The sequence below is a fragment of the Synchiropus splendidus genome, chromosome 2 (genome assembly GCF_027744825.2).
Source record: "Synchiropus splendidus isolate RoL2022-P1 chromosome 2, RoL_Sspl_1.0, whole genome shotgun sequence".
Classification (NCBI taxonomy): Eukaryota; Metazoa; Chordata; class Actinopteri; order Syngnathiformes; family Callionymidae; genus Synchiropus; species Synchiropus splendidus.
This window is the reverse complement of record NC_071335.1, coordinates 26,249,393-26,271,572: the sequence shown is the minus strand read 5'-3', so window position 1 is coordinate 26,271,572 and position 22,180 is coordinate 26,249,393. Positions and strand designations below refer to the sequence as shown.

The 22,180-nt window shown below is 42.8% G+C and overlaps 1 protein-coding gene across 4 annotated transcripts in view; it reads left to right on the top strand.

Annotated features, from left to right (window-relative positions):
* LOC128753508 (voltage-dependent T-type calcium channel subunit alpha-1I-like) overlaps positions 1-22,180 on the top strand; it is a 167,884-nt gene that overhangs the window by 57,184 nt on the left and 88,520 nt on the right. For 3 of the 4 annotated variants that reach the window (XM_053855287.1, XM_053855289.1, XM_053855286.1), the window contains exons 2-3: positions 2,038-2,437; positions 17,464-17,575. The exons of the other annotated variant lie outside the window; for it this stretch is intronic. In XM_053855287.1, coding sequence (XP_053711262.1) covers positions 2,052-2,437; positions 17,464-17,575 — 498 coding nt within the window. In that variant the 5' untranslated portion in view covers positions 2,038-2,051. The remainder of the gene's footprint in view (positions 1-2,037; positions 2,438-17,463; positions 17,576-22,180) is intronic. 4 annotated transcript variants of the gene reach the window in all.

The following is a 22,180-nucleotide window of genomic DNA, read 5'->3' as shown; positions in this document are numbered from 1 at the left end:
CATCTCTGTGGTCCCACATGGACAAGTCAAATCATCCAGAGGGAAGTTCTACACAGCTGTGTCTGACACTTGGTTAAGGTAGATGTATGAGGCACACTCGGTTTTCAACCTCAAAGCATATCAAACCTACAAATATCAGCTGGGTTGGAAATCCATTCCAATGACTGGTCAGACCGTTTGTTGGCCCAGGCTTCTCTAACCACTTTGCTAAAAGTCATGTGTGGATGTATTGGAGGCCTGTCCAGGGTGTCCCCCACTTCAGCCCCCAAGTAGATTCAAACTCAAAAAGAATCTGTAGATGAAAATAATTTTGATTAAAATGCCTACCTGTTGTTCGTGTGCAACCTAAAGGGGTAGATGGCTCGTCTTTCCTCCGTCCTTGACTTCCATCGATGGATGACGTAGATCCACAATCAAGACATGACTCCATAGATATCATTGATATGGACCTGCCTCTCTTGGCAGCACAAAGAAACAGCAGCTAAAGCCTTTTTGGGCTTATGTGAACCACCACCAGCTTCGATCCTCCGATGAATAACCTTGTCGAGCTCCTTTGTTTTGGGAAGTGTTCACTCATAGGAAATCCATGTTCAGCAGCAACGCTGTCATACCAGGACTCCTGCTTGTTCTCTTTTCAGCGACGCCACATTGATTTCTTTCAGCGCTAAGCCTCTGACTAAACCACTCCACTCTCAGCTTCCCTTCGTTCTGTTCCATCTTCTTTACTGGTCAACGTGAACTTATTTGTTTGACATTGTGCATTTGTTAAAATAAAGATCCATGGATACATCAAAAATGTATTTTTCCCACTTGGAGACTGTGAATGTTTGTGAGATGAGAGGCGGCGATACATCATACTTGAGGCTAACTATTAAAAAAAATTTAAAAAATGCAAGCTAGTCCCCAGTTGGATAAGGAGAAGACGGGAAAGGGTTTCAACATGACTGTTGAAAAATGGTATCATTCTTGATTCGGCATGTAAAGCATCCCGCTTTGAAGTCCCTCAATGCATTCACTCCTCAGGCATGAAATTCCGCCTAATGTCAAGTTGGGATACACCAAATATTCCACCAATCCACCACTCACAAACGCTCCGTGCTAGAAATCTGGCAACAAACCGGTAGCTCTGCCACACATTTTTGTATTTGAGAAATACTTTCAATTATATTGTGTTGTTGATTTGAAGCGAAATGATCATTCAGGCTTGTCCAGCATGTGTGATAGGGTCATTGTGTGACCCGCCACTAGTCATCTGTGCGTTTGACTCACTACGCTACCAATGGTAAATGTTCCGATCCGGTGCTTGGCGGAATTGTTCGTGCATCCCTATTGTGAAGTTTGCGTTGGGAGAGTGAGAGTGGCACAGCAAGTTAAAGCGTGTGGCCACATTGTGGTTGGTGGTCGACCTTGCGATTCCAGTGAAATGCTGTGCGCACTGTGTACAACCTACGAGAGTAGGAAGACGTTGACAGCGATTTGCAGTCGGTCAGCAATCTGTGAAACATGGGGTTTCATTGTTATATTTCCACAGGGATGCGGTTTTTTTTTCTTCAGAAGTTTCATTTCAAGACTTCAAGACAATAAATCACAGCTGTTTTTCATTCATTCATGGATCACCTCTGACAAAAGAGAAGCCTTTTAATAACAATCTTTGATCGGAAGGCAGCGTTGGCGATGCATGAAGCCATCACATGGTTCTTTATCAGAACTTGCTTTGGTTGTTGAGCTCCAATGACGACAGGGGGCTTGTGAAGGTCAGGGCTGTTGTCTAAAAGCAATTTAAAGGAGACAAATCGAATCACAGTCCTCTGGTAGGCTGTGTACTTTGAGGCAGCCGGACCTTTTCTGAAGATTTCAATTGATTTTTTCATGATTATTCTCCTTGACAAGTTTGTGATCCGCACCTTCCGTCTGAGATCTATGTTTATGTTACATCTAAGCTTTTCAGCCCGTATAATTTTCACAGCTCTCCAAGAACAAGGTTGTTTTTTCATCCAACTGGATTTCATGTGACAAACTTGCTTCTCTCCTTCACAGACACTTGCGTTGCCATGACGAGCGAAGAGGAGGAGGGCCCTGGTGTAGCAGCGTCGTCATCGATCACGCAGTCCACCGTCGACAGAGTGACCGTCGTGAGAAGGGACAGCGATGACATCATCACCTGCTCCTCCCCCTGTCGGCTCCCCACGCACACGGAGGAAAAGAAGGAGAAAAGAGGCGTGGAAAGGATAAGTGAGGAGCACAGGCTGGAGAGTGGGGAGGAGGACGACATTGTGGAGTGCGAGGAAGATGATGATGATGATGATGATGATCATGACGGCAGCAGCAACACCAGTGTCTTCATTGTCCCGTACCCAGAGCTCATTCCTGTGGTCTTCTTCTGCCTGAAGCAGACCACCTTCCCCCGGAGCTGGTGCATCCGCATGGTCTCCAGTCCATATCCTTTTAACACAGTCTAGTCTGGGTTCCTCATAATACTTCAACCTTGGCTCACTTTGTGTCCTAGTGCTGATGAGAATGTCACATATATATTGACTTTTCTCTTTTCTTTGGTCCTTGTTTTGGTCAGAGCGCTGGAGCCGTCAGATGTACTCCGAACTTTTATCTCCAGAGATGGGTGTAATGGTCACCAGGAAGTTTATCGTCTGTGACTTCCAGAACGTGCGATGAGTAGGAAAAATGAACATCCGTAAAATATCCGTCGCTGCTATTCACAACTGATCTTGCGTAACTAACATAATTACCTCGGCAATTCTCAACAGTTTTTATTGGTTAGTTTAATTTAGTGTTTTTATTATTGTCATTGACTTTGTAATATATGTATGATATTGTACATATTCAAATAATCATGTACAAGCAAGTATATATAGTTGTAGAAAAAAAAGAAAAAATTACATCTGCTTTTACCTTTTTTTAATTTAATTTACTTCCCCTTATACTGTGTTTTATTTCACGTTTCCACTTAATGGCAAACCATAATTAATTGGATCTGAGCGGCTCACAAGCGCTTGTTAATTGGGTAATTATATGAGTCTGGAGGGACCTGCATTTGTCGAATCACTGACCATAATTGTGGCTGTGTAAATCTCTCTGTCACTTGTTGTGAGTGATGTTCCATTACGGACGGATCAACTTAAAACCCTCTGTTTATTTATTTTTATTTCTTGAATGCTTTCTAGCTTAGCAAACGTGAAAAAAACATCCAGCGTCATAACTGTATGTCCATCAGTGTCTGAAACATTCAGTAGAAACAACTCGGCTTCTTTTACGCCGAGAGATGTGGAGAAGAGACGGCTGTTTTAGTTTAGTTTTAGTCTCATCTGCCGTCGCACATCTGTGGGCCAACGAAGCCTCTTTCCAAAAGACGTCGGCTGTGGTTTTTTATTAGACTGGAGCCACTGATAATGCCGGGATGCCCTCGAGCGGTGTTACTAGTGCTTTAAAAAAATGTTGGCAAGATGCAGAGGACATGACCCTCAGTTTTGTGGAGCTGTTATTTAATTAGTCCTCTGTGTTTTCACTACAAGATAGTTCTAATAAATTATTAGAACTTGAGCGAGTACGAGCAACAAGGAACCTCAGTTTAAGTTTTCCGTCCACTACGTTTTGAAACTCGGATGGTGTTCATCTCTTACTCCTGGAGAGTTGTCCCTTAAAACACGCCCAACAGCAAAGGAAGAAGGTGCACAGTTGCGGGTCTCTAACCCGGAGCGGGATCTAATCTTGAGCCATTAATAATCCTGGTTGCGTACGGTGTTTAACCACCGCCTGCTGAGATGGAATCTCCATGTATTTCCGGTGCCTCCATGGACGACAGAGTTCATATCGCGCTCCGGAAGCGAGATCTTGTCAGACTGATGCTAAGTGCGTGTGTGAATTGGGAAGTGGGGGAGCTGATACCTGGTGATACATCACAAGACAGTGCAAATGGAAACGGAGAATAAAGGGGAATATATTTTACCTGACGCCGAGAGAGGGTATAGATTTATAGCCTCCATGTTGTGGAGCAGCTCGTGCTTTCTGGGCCATTGTGTAGAGACGGTCTCCGCGTGACGCCTGTAAACATCTATTCAGCTGGATTTCAGTGGCAAGTAAAACAGCCAGATAATTTCATGTTGATTTGGTCAACAGGCACGGAGGAGTTGAAACCCGTGGCCGCACAACATGGCAAGATTTAGCTTCTGTTTTTGAACCCTCATTTGATTTCATCACCTGACAGGCGTCACATACCTTCTCCTGTTTTCCGCCTGAGTCTGTTTCTAGTGGGGATATAACTGACAGCTCTATTGCTTCTTTTGGACACTTTGGTGTTGGAGCTAAACCTCGTCCCTGGATGGAGTTTGACGCAAAGAGGCACAACAGAAAACAAAGAGACAATAAATGCTAAGCTCTTTTGACAACTGCTGTGTTGAGGGGTTCGTCTTGATATCCAGGTCCAGGTTGTCGTCCCCTCTGACTTTGACTTGTGTAGTCCCTCATTCGAAGCAGGACTCATGCTAATCTTGCTATTAATCATTCCGTAAACGCGCGTCAAAAGTGTTGACTGTGCTAATGTCATTGTAGCGACATGAGACGTTGCCTGACATGAATAATGGAAAATGCTGCGACGTCATTTCAGTGACTTCTAAATGAAATGTCTTCCACCATGCAGAGCATGTCTGATGCTGCCTGTCTGTGTGGTCCAGGTAAATAAGACCTGGACTGAACGCTCACCAACTTCAACTGAAGCTGAAACATCTTCATACTTGACTGTATATGGTGTCTTAAACCAAGCAAGTCCAATGCCTCTAAACAAATGCGTCCAGAAGAAATTCCAGGTGAAAAGACTGCCCCCCGACCCCAGTCCTTCTCAGTCATTATTTTGTTTCCTCTTTAAAGGTTCCTTCAGTATAAAAAAGAAAATTGAATTCAGAATATTTATTTAGAATGTTTATAGATAATATATAATCATTTTCTTACCTAAAAAGAAAACTTTAAATATTTAATTTTTTTATTTAATATATTTAATCTTTTTTCACCACCCTTTTTGTCCCCATTTTCCATTTTTTAAATGTTGTTTTATTTTATTTCTCTTTCACTTTAATATGCTGTCTTTCAATCTATAAATGCTCACATGTGACGGATTAGCATCACAGCTATTGAAATGAAACTCGGCAAGTGAATGCTCAGCTTAGTCAAGGTTATTTTCCGTCAATAAGTTCTTCGCTAGCTTCCTTTGTTTCCCTTCAGTTCACGCTTGCTTACCAAACACCCCTGCCTCATCGTCTCGATGCAGATCTGAGGTCGGCATCCAACTCCTGAGGTGCTGCGCGCACACGAGTCTGCTTGTTTCCCCACACGCGCCTGGTTCTTGCTGGTGCATCCGCATATGTTAATTGATGTCTGCGTTTACACAGAAGTGAACTTGTGAGAGCGTGTGTGGAACTAAAGAAAGCCAGTGTCTATTTTTACATCTTTGTGGGTGTAACTCAAGAGAATGTCGGGGAAGGAAGCCACCGGAATCAGCAGCAACACTTGTTGTATTTACGTCTTCAGTTCGGAAAATTGAATGTGTCCTCGATGATTTCAACCAGGAAATGTTTGTGTATTCATAAACTGCTGTTTCTGCAGTTTTATGAAGTGTTCCTGCATCTTTTCATAGCTCCCTATTGTTTCACATTCTGTTTTACTGAGCTGACAATTTGTCCCTGGCAAGAAACGGGGACTCATTTCCACGGCCCGCTGTTTCCCAGTTAACCGCTCTGTTGCGTTTACAGTCGGAGTCTTTCACTCAGCGGCGGCGAGCGAACGCAGAGCAGTGTCACATGAGTAGAAAATAAAAATGTCCAGAGGCCATCCGGCTTTGTTACCGCTGCTTTATTTCTTAATTTGCCGACTCACTGTGTGCTCAGTGGAAAGTACAAGTTTGAAAGAAAGAGAGCGGTCATTTGAATTTTAAATCAGTCTGGTGACTCATTCCGTTCAATTATTTGATGTTCTGCTGAAGTTATTTTTCAGTTCCAGAGGGCTTTTGTTCATTCTGTACTGAAGCATTTCTGAAAGGAACCGACATTTTTACTGCTTTATACAGTTCCGTCCTTGGTTTCCAAATTCTAATAGCTGATAAATAGTTGCCAATAAACAGTGAGTTGAATGGAATAACCAAGTTACATGTGCTGCTCAGAGTCAGTTAAAACCTGCCGTCAATGTGAGGGACTCGGGTGAAACCAGGTCGAACCCAGGGTTGTCTCCTGCTGATCTCCTCTTACCGTCAGTCTCTTTCTATAAGCATCATAAGCGATAACTTTGAGATTCACTTTGATATTTGAGTCAGTAAGTCAGCGGTTTATTATGAGCGATTGATTCGTGAATATTGTGAAATATCTGATCAACCCCAAATGCTGCCGGTTCAAACCAATGTATCTGGCAGCGAGGTCCATGTTTGAAGAGTTGTCCACAGAGTTGGAGACTCGTGACATAAACTGAGATGCTGAGGAAATGTTCATAAGTTTACGTGAAATTGACTTTTTAAAAACAACAAATATGGCGTCCAAACTGAACGTTCAATGATTCTGTTTGCCTCCTGAACCCATTATGTCATTGGGTCACAAAACCTTCTCGAAACTTCAGAGAGCAACATCTAAAACGTGATGAAAAAGTATATTTTTGGCTATGTTTTCTGGCACTGACGTAGAACCGCATGCTGTTTCCTCGCCAATTGATTCAGCTTCAAAGACTCCATTGATTTAGTATGTTTTTCAAGACAGTACAACAGGAGTGTGACTCATGGGCACAGCTAGTAGTTTAGCATCCTAATCTGTGCAACATGATAAACATGTACAAGAATAAAAAAATCTAGGAAGAATTGTGTTCACATATTGAGAAAATATGTTTTATAGATAATTTGAATGAGAAAAAGGCAGCGAAGGTGCATCAGTTTTGTCACAAATTTCTACATATTTATCACGATGAATTTAGTAGTAGGAATAGGATCTAAACTGGAGATGACTCACTCTTACTGTGTGTGATCAAACACATCTGAGCAGTATACTTGAGTTACTCAGGTCTCTAATGGAGGCACTTCCTCTTGGGCTAATGTCATCAAATGTGTGTGATTCAACTGTGCTATCAATCCAACCTGCTTCGTGTTGACAAGTCAAGGAGCGAGACCGAACACTAAACTAACACTGACTGACTGATACTGCAGAAGTGAAAGACCCTTCACTTTAGTTCTGGGGAAAGTGGATCTGTGATGTAAATAAACAAGTCTGTGATGGAACCATGTGGCGCCGTGCGTGTTGCAAAGTGAATAATTGACCTCCTTATATTTAAGTGATCTATCGACTCCCTGTCATGAGATTAAATTGGATCAAACTTTTGATGTGCCTGGCAACTCACCGGGTGAGGAGGGTTCAAAGCCTGCTGAGCTCAACCCCCCACTGCGGGTCTGCTGTTTCAGCCCGCCCCACGTTGCTGACGTTACGTGTCGCTCGGCGTCTTCCAGCTGGCGGCTGCTAATACACATCAGCGTCAGGATGTGATGAACCGAGAGGTGCTGGTGGGCCACGTCGCCTCTCCTGTGGAGACAATTTCAGGCGTTATTCATCTCTGTAGTCATGCTTCACCAGCTCAGGGGTTAAGCAGGGCATGTGGCAGCCTTCAGTGAACCATGTCCGATAATTAGATCAAGTTACAGGATGCAGAGATAAAGAAGGTGGAGGATTTGAAGTACTGAGGCTCAACTGTCCAGGGCCATGGAGAGTGTGAGAGAGAGGTGAAGAAGCGGGTGCAGGCAGGATGGAATCATTGGAGAAAAGTGTCAGGTGTCGGCAAGGATGAAAGGGAAAGTGTCCAAAAGGGTGGTGAGGCCAGCAATGTTGCATGGTTTGGAAACAGTGGCACTGAGGAGAAGACAGGAGGCAGAGCTGGAGGTAGCAGAGATGAAGATGCTGAGCTTCTCTCTTGGAGTGAGAGCAGGATGATGATAGGATCAGAGGGACAGCACATGTGCTCAGGTGTTTAGGAGACCAAGTCAGAGAGGCTGGATGGAGATGGTTTGGACATGTACAGAGGAGAGAGAGAGAGACAGTACATTGGTAGATGAAGATGTTGAGGTTGGAACTGCCAGGTAGAAGGTGGTGAGGAAGGCCACAGAGGAGAGTGATGGAGGAGTTGACATGAGGTTCGTAGGTTTGAGAGAAGAGGAAGCAGAGGACAGACTCAGATGCAGGAAGATGATCCGCTGTGGCCACCACTGAAGGGAGAAGTTCCTTCACCCACTGTTCCATCAAGTATAAGAACTTTTATTCAGTCTATTCAATTCAATGTGGCTCCAGAATATCTCAAACTAGTGTTGGTCATCACTGTGTTTTGCCTCTGGGATACTCCCAAATGTACCAAAAGACTGGTAGTAGCATCATATTGAGCAGAGCTCTGCCCAAAGAGCCGCCGTGATTCCCACTGTTTCCAGATACATCGCTGTTCAGGTTATTTTCTCAGGCCATATTTATAGTTTATGACATGGAACGTCTGCGAGAGAAAAGTGGCGACACAGATGAAGCCGTCCTTCAGATTTTGCTAAATGACAGTCATTAGTCTGTCGTTAACGCTCGCTGCCAAAGAGTCCTCTCCACGTGGAGGAGAGGGGAGCTGCGACTGGCGGCTCTTGATGCGTCAGGCAAGTTTTTTTGTCTGAACCAGATTTAGGAAGTGGTACAATCATGCTGATTGTATTACTGCTCCCTGCTGCTCTAAACTTCTGCTCCTGTTGTTGATGCGCCACCTTGTTCGTCTTCAAATAATTATGACAGTTTACCCACTGAATTATGTCGGATGATGGAGGGAAGCTAAAGCAAGTTCCAGTTTTTCTTTTTGGATCTCATTTTTACTCAATTTCAGTCAGAATCAGCTTTATTGAAATGGTCAGTCAGCACTGAATAACAAGCAAGCATCAACCAAAACATAACAATAATAATAACAATAATAACAATAATAATAATAACATTTGAAAGTGAGGTGGCGAATGATCCTGGAAAAGAGCAGGAGAGCTTCTGTGAGCTACTTTTACACAGTGACGGAGCTGCTACCTAGTAGCAGCTTGCTTATGGGACAATGGGAGATACTTTATAATGTCGGTGAATTGGGGCTTTTTGTTGCAGGCCGGGATTTAAGCTGCTTTAAAGGATGGATTGTTTGGTGTGCAGGGACTTAATCATCAGTTGAGTGGAGACTGATTGTTGTTTTGAAGTGCAGTTTTTATCTCCTTTTGGTATCTGAACTCTGAAGTGCCTTTTCCTATCAGATCTGACACTCTTTTGTTCCTGTTGGTGAAACAAAACCCACCTCTCCAGAATAGCTTTGTGACTGGTGACATGGCTGATGCTATCTGGCCGCCTCCTCCAGCTCTTCACCAGGGCTGTGACTCCATGCAGCCGCAGCACGTTTGACAACCGAGCTGACAAGCCACTGTTTCATTTTGGGAAGCAGTGGGGCCCTTTGGTCAGGAAAAGAAAAAAAAAATCAGAGCTATTTAAATATGTGCTCAGTGGTAATGATTATTTGGGCTAAAACATTTACATGCCAATGTTTGGGCTGGACTTAACTTTGTTTAATTCCCAAAAATATGAATTATTTTAAACCAATATCACAGCTTAACCAGGCATAAACTTGGCTTCATAGGGAAGTGTTTTCACTTCGCTCCACCATGGTACAGAATGTGAACATCCATGATGAAGGGGACACGATATGGTTCTGGATGGAAAACTTGAGGACAGAACAAGTAACCCTCCACTGTCGCCTGAGATGTTTCATGTCCCAGCGTTCTGATGCTCACTATGTGTGAGGATGATGAAGTTGGGTTCATCAGTGTTGGCGAGCTGTTGGTTAGAGGTTTGGGAGCTCATGGGAGCCAGCGAAAACCCTTCCCTGGATGAGATGCAGGCATGGCATGGATGAGGCGGAATGAAGCGAAGTTTAAAACTAATATAATAAACCAATGAAGAAGCAATGTCTATCACCAAAAACGAGTCAACCACTAGTTGGCTTGGAGCGGAAGTGCTTCTCATTTGAACCAAGACTTGGGAGTCAACATGTTTCCTTGTTACCTCCAACTGCGGAGTCAGCCATGTCTCACTGGAATGAAACACAGAGCCTCTTGCCTCTGACCGGACCGTGTCACTTCTAAAAACCTTTACTCATCGACAAACTAATAGCAGAGAGTCTTAAAACATTCATAACTTATTGTCCTAGAAGTCGATGTTCCCACCATGCATAGTTAAAGAATGGCTGGGCAACAAACAACCGGAGTCAGAAGCTTTTGTTTTCATGTCTGGCTCGGTAATTTAGCCTCATTCTCAGTTGGGTTGCATAAAGTGTGGTCAGTTTTGGCTCTTGACTGAGCGTTACACAAGCTTTACAATGCTGGAGGAAGCAAAAGGGGGACGTGGGCTGGAGAGGAAGTCTTGCACTTAATGTCGGCATCACATCACAGAGAGCTTGGAAATGAGGCGCTCGGACTCGCAGCAGCCCGCCTTTCTGCTCAGAAATGAATCGTAGGAGGTTGCAAATTTGAGTGTTGTCTGTGTATAATTTGGAATAGAATGTCCTGATCTTGCTCTCTGTCCTTCCAGTCACCTGATACTGAGACAATGGGTCCATTTAATTGAAGTTTTTCAGTCGCACAGTATTTTGAACCAGTCAGGTTTGGAATTAAGGCAGGTATTTGGATATATGAAGGTCTACCTCACCCACTGTCGACTCAATGGCTCACTGAATGGGCTGATCACAGCCTGCGGAACCAAATCGGAGGCGCTGTAGGACTCAACTGGCTCATTTGAATCGGTGTAAAAAAGGCCATTCAGTTGCCTGGTCTTTATTTGAAATTGAATCTTGATGAGATTTACTCACTCTAAAAACGACTGAGGCAGTAATTCAGCTCCATAGGTTCTTGGTTCTGGACCGTGAATTTGCACCGCACCACCAGTAAGATATATATATATATATATATATATATATATATATATATATATATATATATATATATATATATATATATATATATATATATATATATATATATATATATATATATTTTTTTTTTTTTTTTTTTTTTTTCTGAGTGACCATCATTCTGGATCATGTTTAGCATGATGAGTTGAGATAAGTGAGTTTAGTGAATTGAAAATATCTGATCAAATATGAATATATAGTTTCATATTTTGAGATCTCAGGTCTCAAATCCGTGCATGAGAATAGAAAATAATTTTACACACTGCAAAACACTGCAGTTCCACACTAAAAAACAAAATGTATCTTTAATGAAAAGTTAATGTGAATAACAAACAATAACAAAAAATAGCTAAGAAAAAGAGACACAAAATAATGTATAAATATATAGATTTATACATTTTCTTTATTTCCAAATGTTCTTTATTTTCGCTTAATTGATCTATGAGAAAAATAACCAGGTGACATTCAATAATAAGTTTGTAATAACTGAGTTCAGATCCTCACATAACACTGGAACTGGCGGCCTCATCTGCTGGAACAATTCTTCAGCCTCTCTAGCACAAGTTTACACTGCCGTAACATAAGTCAGGCTTTTTACTAAGTGTTTTTTTACGACACCTGACGGACATGTTTGTTTAAGGCTCCTTACTGCAGCAGGTGAGACTTGAAGGTCTCGGACAGTCTTTTTCCGCCGTCACAGTGGGGTTCCCCAAATATTTCACCTCCTCATATGATCCACCTGGGAGGTCTCCAACCTCCAGCTGGTGTGAGCGTAGAATGAAGCCGTCAGCAGCAAACCTTTTACGAAGATCACACCGGAGATTTGAGAAGGCAAGCTTAAATCAGCTCAACACTGCTGAGCAGGTCTGCGTCACAGAGAAGATGAAGTTGAGTTTCAGATGTTTGATCATCTTGCGTTTCGTCGCTGGGGTCAGGTGTGGGTTCAGTGTTACACATTTGTATGAGAGAGCTGCTCCATGCTTTGACCTCAGAGAAGGAGTGTGCTTCTCTCCCAACTTGCTCACAGCTTCCCAATTAGAACAGACAATCACCGAACACCCACTCGCACACTCCTGCCTTTATCTAGTCGGCTCTCCCAGATCGAAGAACTCCTGATGGAGTTTCAGCTGCTAAAATGACCTGTCGGACCCGGGGAAGGCAGAGGAAGGAGAGAAGGATGAAAGGGCTTGATGCAGGGACTGGGAGGAGTGAGATAAATCGGGAAAACAAATAAGACCAACTAAAGCAGTAAATCCTGTTAGAATAAATTGCAGAGCGCCGCGTCAAACTTGCTGACAGCAGCACGGCGAGCGGCATCCGCTCGATACTTTCAGGCAACAAGCTTCAGCGCTTGCAAAGTAAACAGCTTTCAATAAAAAAAAAGTTTGGTGCCCAGGATGTTGTTTTGGAGTCGACTTGGACTGATGCAACTGAATGAGTTGGATTACATGTGCGACTAATGACTTTTGGAGATGCCTTGTCTGAGTATTAATGGTTGTGCGTGTGGCGAGGTGTTTGTGGTGATGACACATCACAGGCTGGGTCACCTGAAGTGCACATGGTTTCAAGCAAGAACAGAATCAGCCTGGGAAAGTTCAGGAGAGTCGTGAAAGCTCTGGCAAATGCCGTTTTCGCTTCTCAAAAGATGAGGCTTGTCACAAAAATTCAGAGTTTACATCATGTGTTTGCCTCAAGATAAACATCATGCTGCGATGCGTCTGATCTTGAAGCCTTAAATCTAGAGTTTAGACACAAGATTTATTGAAGAAGAAACATCGCAGCAACCTAAAAATGAAAATAAGCAGCAGGGATGATGGTGGTCTTGGGTGTTCACTAAACAGAAAGGATGATATCTTCTCCAGATACAGCAAGGCAATCGAGCGCTTGCCATCCTTGGTTGGGAAGGAGCAAAGTCACGACAAAAACTGCCAGTCTACATGTGTGTGTTCCGCTGAAGTGACTCAACTTCATAGTTTAAATGGAGCAGTGCTTTGTTTGGAATCAGAATAACGAATTTGCTATTAAAACAATATATCTAACACAATGTTGCTTTAAAAAATAATCTTATTAATATCCATTTTTTGGTTGTCGTGTCATGTGTAGCACATAAATTGATCATAAATCAAACCATCGGTTTGATTTTTAGATGTGAAATCCAGAACCAAACATTGCTTGAGTTCAGTGCATTTAAAAAGCGGCTTAAAGATGACTATGACGTTTCATATTTTAATATATAAAAATATAGAAAAATAAATTAATTAAAAAACACAAAATATCTTGTGTGCATGAGAATAGAAAATCATTTAAACACTGAAAAAAATACTACGCTTCCACACTAAAATAATGTATTTTTAATGAAATGTGTGAGTAAAATTGTAATTTAGCAACAACAAAAAATGGCCAAGGAGAAAGAGACACAACATAATAATTTGTTTTTTATTTGTGCTAGATTGACAAATGAGAAAAATAAAGACAAATCATAAATAAAACTTTCAGGACAAGTTTTCATGGTTTTATGTAGGTGAGTGTGAGGTAAGTGTGTTTGTGTTTGCTAACAATTGTGGCCGTGGCAACATTGTCTGAAGTACGCTAACGTGACTGCAAGACCACCATTCCGAAACATTTTGACTTCCAAAAAAGTCATTTGCTACGTCAAGATTTTGGTTTGACTGATTCCTGCCTCTATGTGGCAGCCAGACGACCAGGTGAAGCCTCTACAGTGATACGAGTTCCCCATGTATCAACACTGGCAATAACCCCCTGGCACATTTTGATAAATGTATATTACGACTGAGCAGACATTTATTTATGAATCACCTTCCCTTTTTCATTCATTAGCTTCAGTGCATTTAAGAAGTTATAGACAGCCATCGTCCAATTGCACTCGCTCAGCACAACATCTGTCAACGTCTGTGATCCTCAGTTAAACTGTTGAATGACCCTGAGAGCAACTTAAGTGCGATTGGAAAATAACGAAACTAATCTTATAGCCAGCTGGTTGCTATGGAAACCCTTAGCCGCGGCTCTGCGCTTTGCTGCTGAGACAATAAAGAAGCAAGGGGAGGGAGATAAGTTGAGTGTTAGACTGAAGCCGTGCAGTTTGGTGTTGGGCTTACATTTACCCCGCTGCCTCTCACTGATGCACCCAGCTGCCTTCACTCTATCGAAACATTAAACAATTTCCAGGGAGCTTTTATCCGAGTTTTATCCACCTGGTGCAATGAGGTCTTGATCAAGAGTGGAATCCAGCTTTTCTCACCCATCCAAATATTTGAAACGCAGTGTTCCACATGTGTAAACTCAAGCACTGAAATAGAAATATTTGTGATAAAATGGGCCACTCTCATTGGACGAGTGAATTACAGCTTGGGGTACTGTGGTAGTACCAAATTCCACTATCAACTCGCTGTAAGTCCAGAATGGTGGCGACATGTTCTCTGGAATACTGAGTGGTGCCTTCTGACAGATTAGGCGTATAGTAGATTAGTATATTAGTGGATTAGAGTATCAGTTTGTCAGTTGCCGAAGTATTATAGGGCTGTTTCTATGTTGCTGGCCCTGGCTCCTCAGCCCCAGTGAGAGGACGTCTGAATGCTTCTGCAAACAAAAGAGTTTCAATGATCTCTTACGCCCAACTGTGTACAAACAGATGAGCCAACGCCTTGTTGTCCGCATCAATGTCTATCCTCACAAATGAGCTTGTTGATAAGTAGCTAGAAATAGGTTTGCTCCTTAGAAAGTTGCACTTCGTATCGGCAGGTATCACGTGATATATGCGATATATGAACGATGATACGATACAACTTGATATATTGTGATGCTGTAAGTACAGCTACACATTGTAATATTCATATCTGGGGTAAAAAGAAAATCTACATTAGGTACTATTGTTGTGAACAATGTTTTTACATCTTACAGTCTGACAGAGGAAGGAAGAGCTCAAAAACAGAACTCCAGGAAACAGACGGACAAGGTTAGTCTTATTAACCACACATCACACATTTGGTAACATTCTGATATTTATGCAATATCGATATGTTGCACTTATATTACTGATACAATATTGCACAGTGAAGTATCGGCATATTTGAGTTTATTGATATTTTTTTACACCCCAACTAGAAACCGAGATCAAAGAGATCAGTCCCTCAAGCAAAATCCTCATTCCACCCTTCTCCAAATGAGAACCATGGTCAGAAAATTTGAGAAGCATTTGATTTCAAATCTTTCCAGCATCTCAATATTGGATTGAAGAGCTGTGAATATCCACTTGACTTTGTCCTTCAACATGTGTCTTTCAAGCGACTCGGGTTAACCTGTTGCCACGTCTTGGCTGGTGGGCGGCTTCTTTTGCAGTCATTTCTTGTCTTGTTTGACGGTTCGACTGACACGAGCCTCTCTGGAGAACTTCCTGACCAGCAATAGGTTTGACATTGAATACATTGTCTGGTGTCCCACTTTCTCAAACACAAAGACAGACATTTAAATGCAGACAGACAGCATCTTTCCTCTAACTCGGGCAGACGTATAAGATTTCAGGTGAGCGACAAGTTTTCTCCTGGAAGGAGAAAAGTGTCAGAAACTTGGGCAAATCCCTCTCCTCCTCTAATGAAGCCTTCAAATATGTTTAATTGAAAGCTATATGTTTATGCATACATGGGCCAATGTTCACATGTGGGAAGCGATTGAGCAATTGTGTTATCTTGGCTGGTGTTCACTCGCATTTTTCTTTCTTGTGCATGTTTCCATGAGTGGGCGTTGCATGTACTCCTGGTTTCCCATCGAAGTGTCTGTGTGTTTGCATGTGTTTTGCCCACTCACTCGCTATCTTTAGCCACGCTGATATCTGCCCGTCTCTTTGTTGGGAGCCATCAAGAACTGCCCGCCAGAAATGGACTTTCGACCGACACATGTAGGTTTGTTGCTCCCACCCTCCAGACGGGGAGTTTTATACCGCCGGGGGAATCACTTCAAAATCCCATCGCCTGAGAGAGAGGGAGGGCTTGGACCTCATCCTCCTTCTCCTTCTCATGCTTGTTAGCTCAGCTTGTGTATTTGCTCCCTAAATGGTCACTGTGGAAGCTCTCTGTTGCGCGCTGCTGTCTTGGATTACAGCTCACTTTTGAGACTTCATCCTGTGCTCCAAAACTGATGTCCTAATTGTCTACGGGGTAAATTCCCACAGAAATGTGAGGAGGTTTACGGCACATAACCCAATTGGTCTCGTAAAAGAGAAAAAGCTGGACGCGGTCCTGATGGAGTTGCTGCTATAAGGGCACGGGACGAGCGCTTCATGGCATAAAAGTGTTCAGTAGCCACGCAGGAGGAAGGAAGTCGAGACTACTATGGTCTGCAGCCCTGACCTCACATCCTGACTCTGCTTATCCTACCTCAGTGGTTGCAGCGCAACAGAGGTCAAGTGTGTTATTTCAACTGGACGGACCAGCTATGGGCATGATGTCCTACGTTCTGCCTTATAGTTCGAGACTCCTTCTTGTCTTCTACCAAGGAAGTGGATACTGTTATCTTATATCGCTAACGTGCTGCAGTATATACCGTACCTTGAAGCCTTTTATTATCCCTGACCATGTTAACATGGTTGAAATAAATATAACTAGGCTTACTGTGAAAATCATGTGATCACACTTGCGTTGTTTCTAGATTTTATTTAATGCTTATTTAACTTAACAAAGCTGCAGCACAATGTCTAATTTTACGTTCCTTCATTCACATCCTCTCATAAAACGCCGGAATCCAGTTTTTACATCAGTTTTTGGAGAAAAAGGTTTAACAAAAACTGATGAAATTTAAGCTCTTGTGTGATGTCGACATAGCATCATGAGGGTTTTCAAGATACTGTGTCAGATGCAAAAACTCCTGAACTGCTCTCGGAAATAAAGAATAAAGGTCATTGACGACAACAAACAAAAAGACTGACTCTCTACCAAATGGGGCCACAGAAAACAACTATTTTGATTGTCCGCCATTCACCAACATGACGTGTATGGCAACGTGCCTGATTGTAACGTTGTAAATAACAATTAAAAACACTTGCGTTTTGAAACATCACATTTGAATTTTAATTGCTCAGAATGTCTTGAAGTGGGCCCATACTTCAGCTATTTTTCTTCTTACTGCGTTTGTGCACGGTGTCATGACTTGTCATGAACTCGACTAGTCAACGCAGACTTGTAACAGACTGACTGGAACACAAAAGTCACTCACAATAACACAACACAACCTCACACAGACGCAGGTGGGAATGAGGCTCAGAATAAAACTGTTCTCCTCTGTGCTCAGTGTCATAATGTACGAAGAAATATTGACTGAACTGTATGCAACGTTACAATGATGAAGCCATGTGATCTAATAGTTATACAAACGTCACATGACTTGACATGTACATTGTTTACAGTGTATCGGAGGAGAGTGAAATGTCCATTTATTCATTCCTTTTCCTTGACCTGCTGTCTCCACGTGGTTTGAGCGCGTGAGCATGATGGTGATCTTGTTGAACTGCGTGACCCTGGGAATGTACCAGCCGTGTCAGAACATCGACTGCAGCTCAGACCGATGCCAAATTCTGCAGGTAAGCTTGTTATTATTACCTTGCTCCCCCCTCCCTCCCCCACTGACTCATTGTTACAGCCCACTTCAAGTTTATGTGTGAAATTTTTGGAAGCCCACGGAAAAAAACGAAAACATCTGCCTGCGTGGATCTGTTGTGGATTCATTGTCGACACAATAGCTCCCACCCTCCGGCTGATATTTACGTTTGTACAGAGCTCGTCTCAGATAATGGAAAATAAGAGGGAATCTGTGTTGACTGTTAATTGAATTAGATGAAGACCATTTGGCAGCAGCACATCTGATAATGTTTCATTAGGATCAAGCATGTTTTCATTCTTTCCTGCTCTATGCCTCTGCTTCCTAATCTATTGAGGCAGAACTTGTCTACGTATTATATGGAAGGCTCTAGCAGGCTGAAAAATAAATCTCCTCTACCTAGTTTACCAGTCCATAGTAAGCAGCAGGGTGTCAGAGAAAACTTCAGTCCCAATGTTGTGCTTGGTTTTTGTCATGAATCACAGCGATAGATTCACTCATCCCAGGAGTTTCTGTTTCACTCTGTGGCAGAAGCATCGTATCATTCAGTGAGGCTACAGTTGGAGGGAGACGTATTTGATTTAGTGACCCAGGCACATCGAAGAAAACAACACAGGTTGCATACACAGTTCATTGCCATGGTTCACGACACAGATTTGGCAATAGATGCGGCACAGCGAACCACACGGCCGATCCCTGCCGGTCCTTTCACTTTAGATTAGCCTCACTTGGAGTAATTTCTCAGGACCCTTTTACTAAGGGCAACAATCCTGGTCGTCTTTGAGGACGTTGCGGGGCAAAGACACAAAGATACTGACCTGATGCTCTCAGGCTGGACGAAAATGTTGGGTGATTTTGAAAGTAATCCAATCGGAATCTGGCTTTTTCCAATGATTTTTGAAAACGTTTCTTGGCAGACTAGTGGTTCCTCTGACAGGTTTGTCATTAGAATATTTAGATTCCCAAAGTTTGGGTTTTTCAAATACAGTAACTTATTGTTATCCATGGCAACATGAAACATATCATTTGTGTCTGCAAGCAAATGTATTGCCATGGCCAGTGGGGGATCCCACCAATTAGGAAAGTGCTTCAGAATAAAGTGCTGTCAATAAAATAAAATAAATAGATGGTGGCTGCCGGTTACCATTCAGGTTTTTGGAGCTTCAGCATGAAAGCAAAGGATCTTTTTTTCTTCTCCACTGTTAGAACATAGCCAGTCAGCGTGGCTATTGTACAGCAGTCGGGCCACAAGCCTGCTCTTCTTTCGGCCTCTTGGCGGCAGGACACACCACTCGCACGTCACTCGATAACTTTATTAGCACTAATGATATCTAGTTGTCAGACAAACCCAATGTCAAACTGAATAAATGCACAATTAAGGCAGTCTGCCGGTCATGGGGTCAAGCGCTCACTCAACTGCCTGACACTCCAGGGGCTGAAGCCTCAGTCCATCCTGAGGACCACAGCCAGGTCTCTGATGAATTATATTCTCAGTCGTGAAGGTCATGCACTCTGGATGTCTTTATGCTGTTGGCTTCAGGGACCGTAAGTGAACCCCGAGTGCTCATAGTGTACGATAGAGTTATCAACTCATCGTTTTTGGATACTGCGAGAAAATAGATGGGCTTTAATTTATGGGCTCCCTGCTCCATAAACAGACACGTGTGTGTGCAGCCTCTGTAAGGACATGGTGGGCTACCAAAACAGAACCAGAACAGAACCTTTTTTCTTTTAAATGAGTTTCCTCTTCCATGAAGTTTGTTTTTCTTCTTTGAGGCTTTTCACTAGCAACTGATTTTAATATCATTTTTAGGGCTGTCAATAGATGGAAAAAACTAATCTCAATGAATCACACTAAAGCCAAGTTAACTCGCGAATAAATCACACATTTTGCTCTAAATGCAACTTGAAGGAAGATGTTATCTACACCAGAGCAGCCAGCAATGTTGAGCTTTTAGCATGTTGCTGAGCCTCTGAAGTGACTCTGAAGAATGTTCTCGACTGTATCTGTAAACAAATGTTTGTATGAGCAAGGCATTGTTGGACACTCGTGTTGATAAACTCTTCATTTAAGCTACATGTGAACAACATCAGAAAATGTGTGATTTATTTTCAAATAATCTCAAGTCACCTCAGCTACAGTACGATTAAATGAGATAAAAGACCTATTGACAGTTTTCCCATGCATCCCTCCACGTGTCAGCTTGGCCTGATCCGTTCAAGGAGATTTGAAAAGCTAAAGAAAACGCCGAGAACCTTTCAAGCAGCTCTCCGCACTGGTCAAAGGAAAATGCATTTTTAATAGATGCGTGTTGTCTTAGAAAGACAAAAAAACAGCATGTATTGTTGAAAATATCTCACATGGGTGTGATATGAGGCTTAGATGCGTTTTCGTCTGGAGCTGGCCCAGACTTCATACCGTGCTGGTAAGGCTCCATTGAAATTGTGGTATTGACCAGCGGATTTTCTGAGAGCCGCCTATTGATCGCGGCACTGTAGCCCTCTAAATCCGTGCTGATATTTAAAAAGGTCTATAGCTACTTTGAGGGGAAATTCTATTAGGTCCGAACCTAACAGCCCTTTCACCCACAGTTAGCCGAATCAATCTCCAGTGTGTGTCGGCTGTCTGTGAGAAACCGCACCCTCTTGAGATTTGCCCAGCCACTCGATACTGACACGTATGTATGTGCACGGATGGCTCGCATGGGATGGTTCTGTTTCTTTCCAGTTGACAGCTCTTGAGGTGAGGAGCTGGAGGGAGCTGTGCTCGCTCCACCATAATGACCCCATGCTAGCTATCCGTCGCCACAGGGGGCTTCTGTTCTCAGGAATTTGTTGATTTACAGTGCTTTGGTGTAGAAATCTAAGTGTGTTTCTCCTTTTTTCACGGAAACCAGGGTTATGAGCTTGTTGACAAATGATGGGACTCTCTTGATATATATACATCGCTGCCTTTTAAGACGTCGCCTTTGCAGTTTTTTCACAGCTGTAAAATTGTGTTGAGATTGTGTCTGGCAAAATCCTCACTCGCAATCCGGCAAATATTGACAATGGGATTTTGCATCTCAGAGTGATACAGAGATCAGCTGTCGAATGTTGATGTTGATGTTGAGGTGTGTATCTACTGTGGCATTTCCTGATGCCGTTTTCCACATGTCAGATGAAAGAAAAATGGTATGGAATGCTGCTGGTTGCGCTCCAAAATTAAAGTTGGCATCACTTGGTGTGTGCCACTAATGGTCATGAGGCACTTGAGGAACTGCACAAAACAAGTACCTCACAAGAGGAGTAACAGTGTTGCCGCTGACTTCTCATGTGAAATGTCTCACAATACAGCAGGAGCGGAAACATTTGACTCGCTACATGGACCAGCGCGTTCATCAAAAAGTCCACTTGATGATTTTGATGTCTCACGCCTTCCATGCCTTCTGTTCCAATCCATGGCGCTCGCACCATTTCATCCATACAGTGAATTATTATATGGAAGTTTTAACTTGCAACTTGATCTCAAACAGGTTTCTTCACTCATGCAGGCCACGCTGCCTCCGACAAAAGATTTCATGCCACAAAACATTGCTCATTTTATTACTTTAACACATTTTGTGAATTATTTACAGCTAACTAGCCGGACTGGTGTTAGCCTTTTCTGTCAAGTAAAGTTCAATTTCGTTTTCCACCGGTGTGCTCCTCCCCCCCACCACACACTGGTGATCCTTCATACTGAAAGATTATTTTTGGAATTATGGAAGGGTTTTTACAAAATCTAAAAATCTTCCCCTCGTAAAATACATTTTGTTTTCATTATTTTCACCCGGTTGCTGATTTTGTTCCATATAACACTAACATATAACACTCTGGCGGCGCCTGAAGGCGTCTCTGATAGGATGGTTTATGATGTTGAACTTTACAGGCAGAGCAGGAGATGAAGTGAGCACTAGACTTGGCGGATTATTGTAAACAACAAGAATGAGAAAGTTGTGCGTTTGGAAGGTAAAACTTTCATTCAATGCTTCAGAAAAAGGTTGACATTTTAGGATGAATCTGGTCTCTAAAAAAGACTTGTGTCGGTGAGGAGTGGAGGAATAAAATACAACTGAAAGTAAGTGGGAAATAAATGAACGCAGAAAGAGAGGAGTACAAATGTCACAGGGTTTTACACCAGGTTGACTCTCTTCCCCCCGCAGGCCAGTGAACTTTACACACCATCCATCTCAACGCTTCGACAAAGGTCAAGGTTGCAGACTTAGTGAGTTGACACACATCAGACGGCTGATCTATCACCAGTCTTCCGCGATGCTGAGTCAGCGCTACCGTTCTAGCAAGCGAGCTGACGAAGGAACAATGGTCCGCATCAGTCCACAGAAGAGATCGCGTTGCCTTCAAAATCTAATGACAGGCAACACAAGCCGATCATTCCAAATCCCTGTGTGTAAACACTCAAAAGAGAACGCCAGCTAATCTGAGCGTTTTGCTTACAGCAGCAGCCACATGCTTTAGAAGCCTGAAATCTTCGATTTATCTGGACTCTTTTTTTTTTCTCTCGCTCTTCTGTGAATTAGACACTTGACTAAAGCTGTGAGGCCGTTGA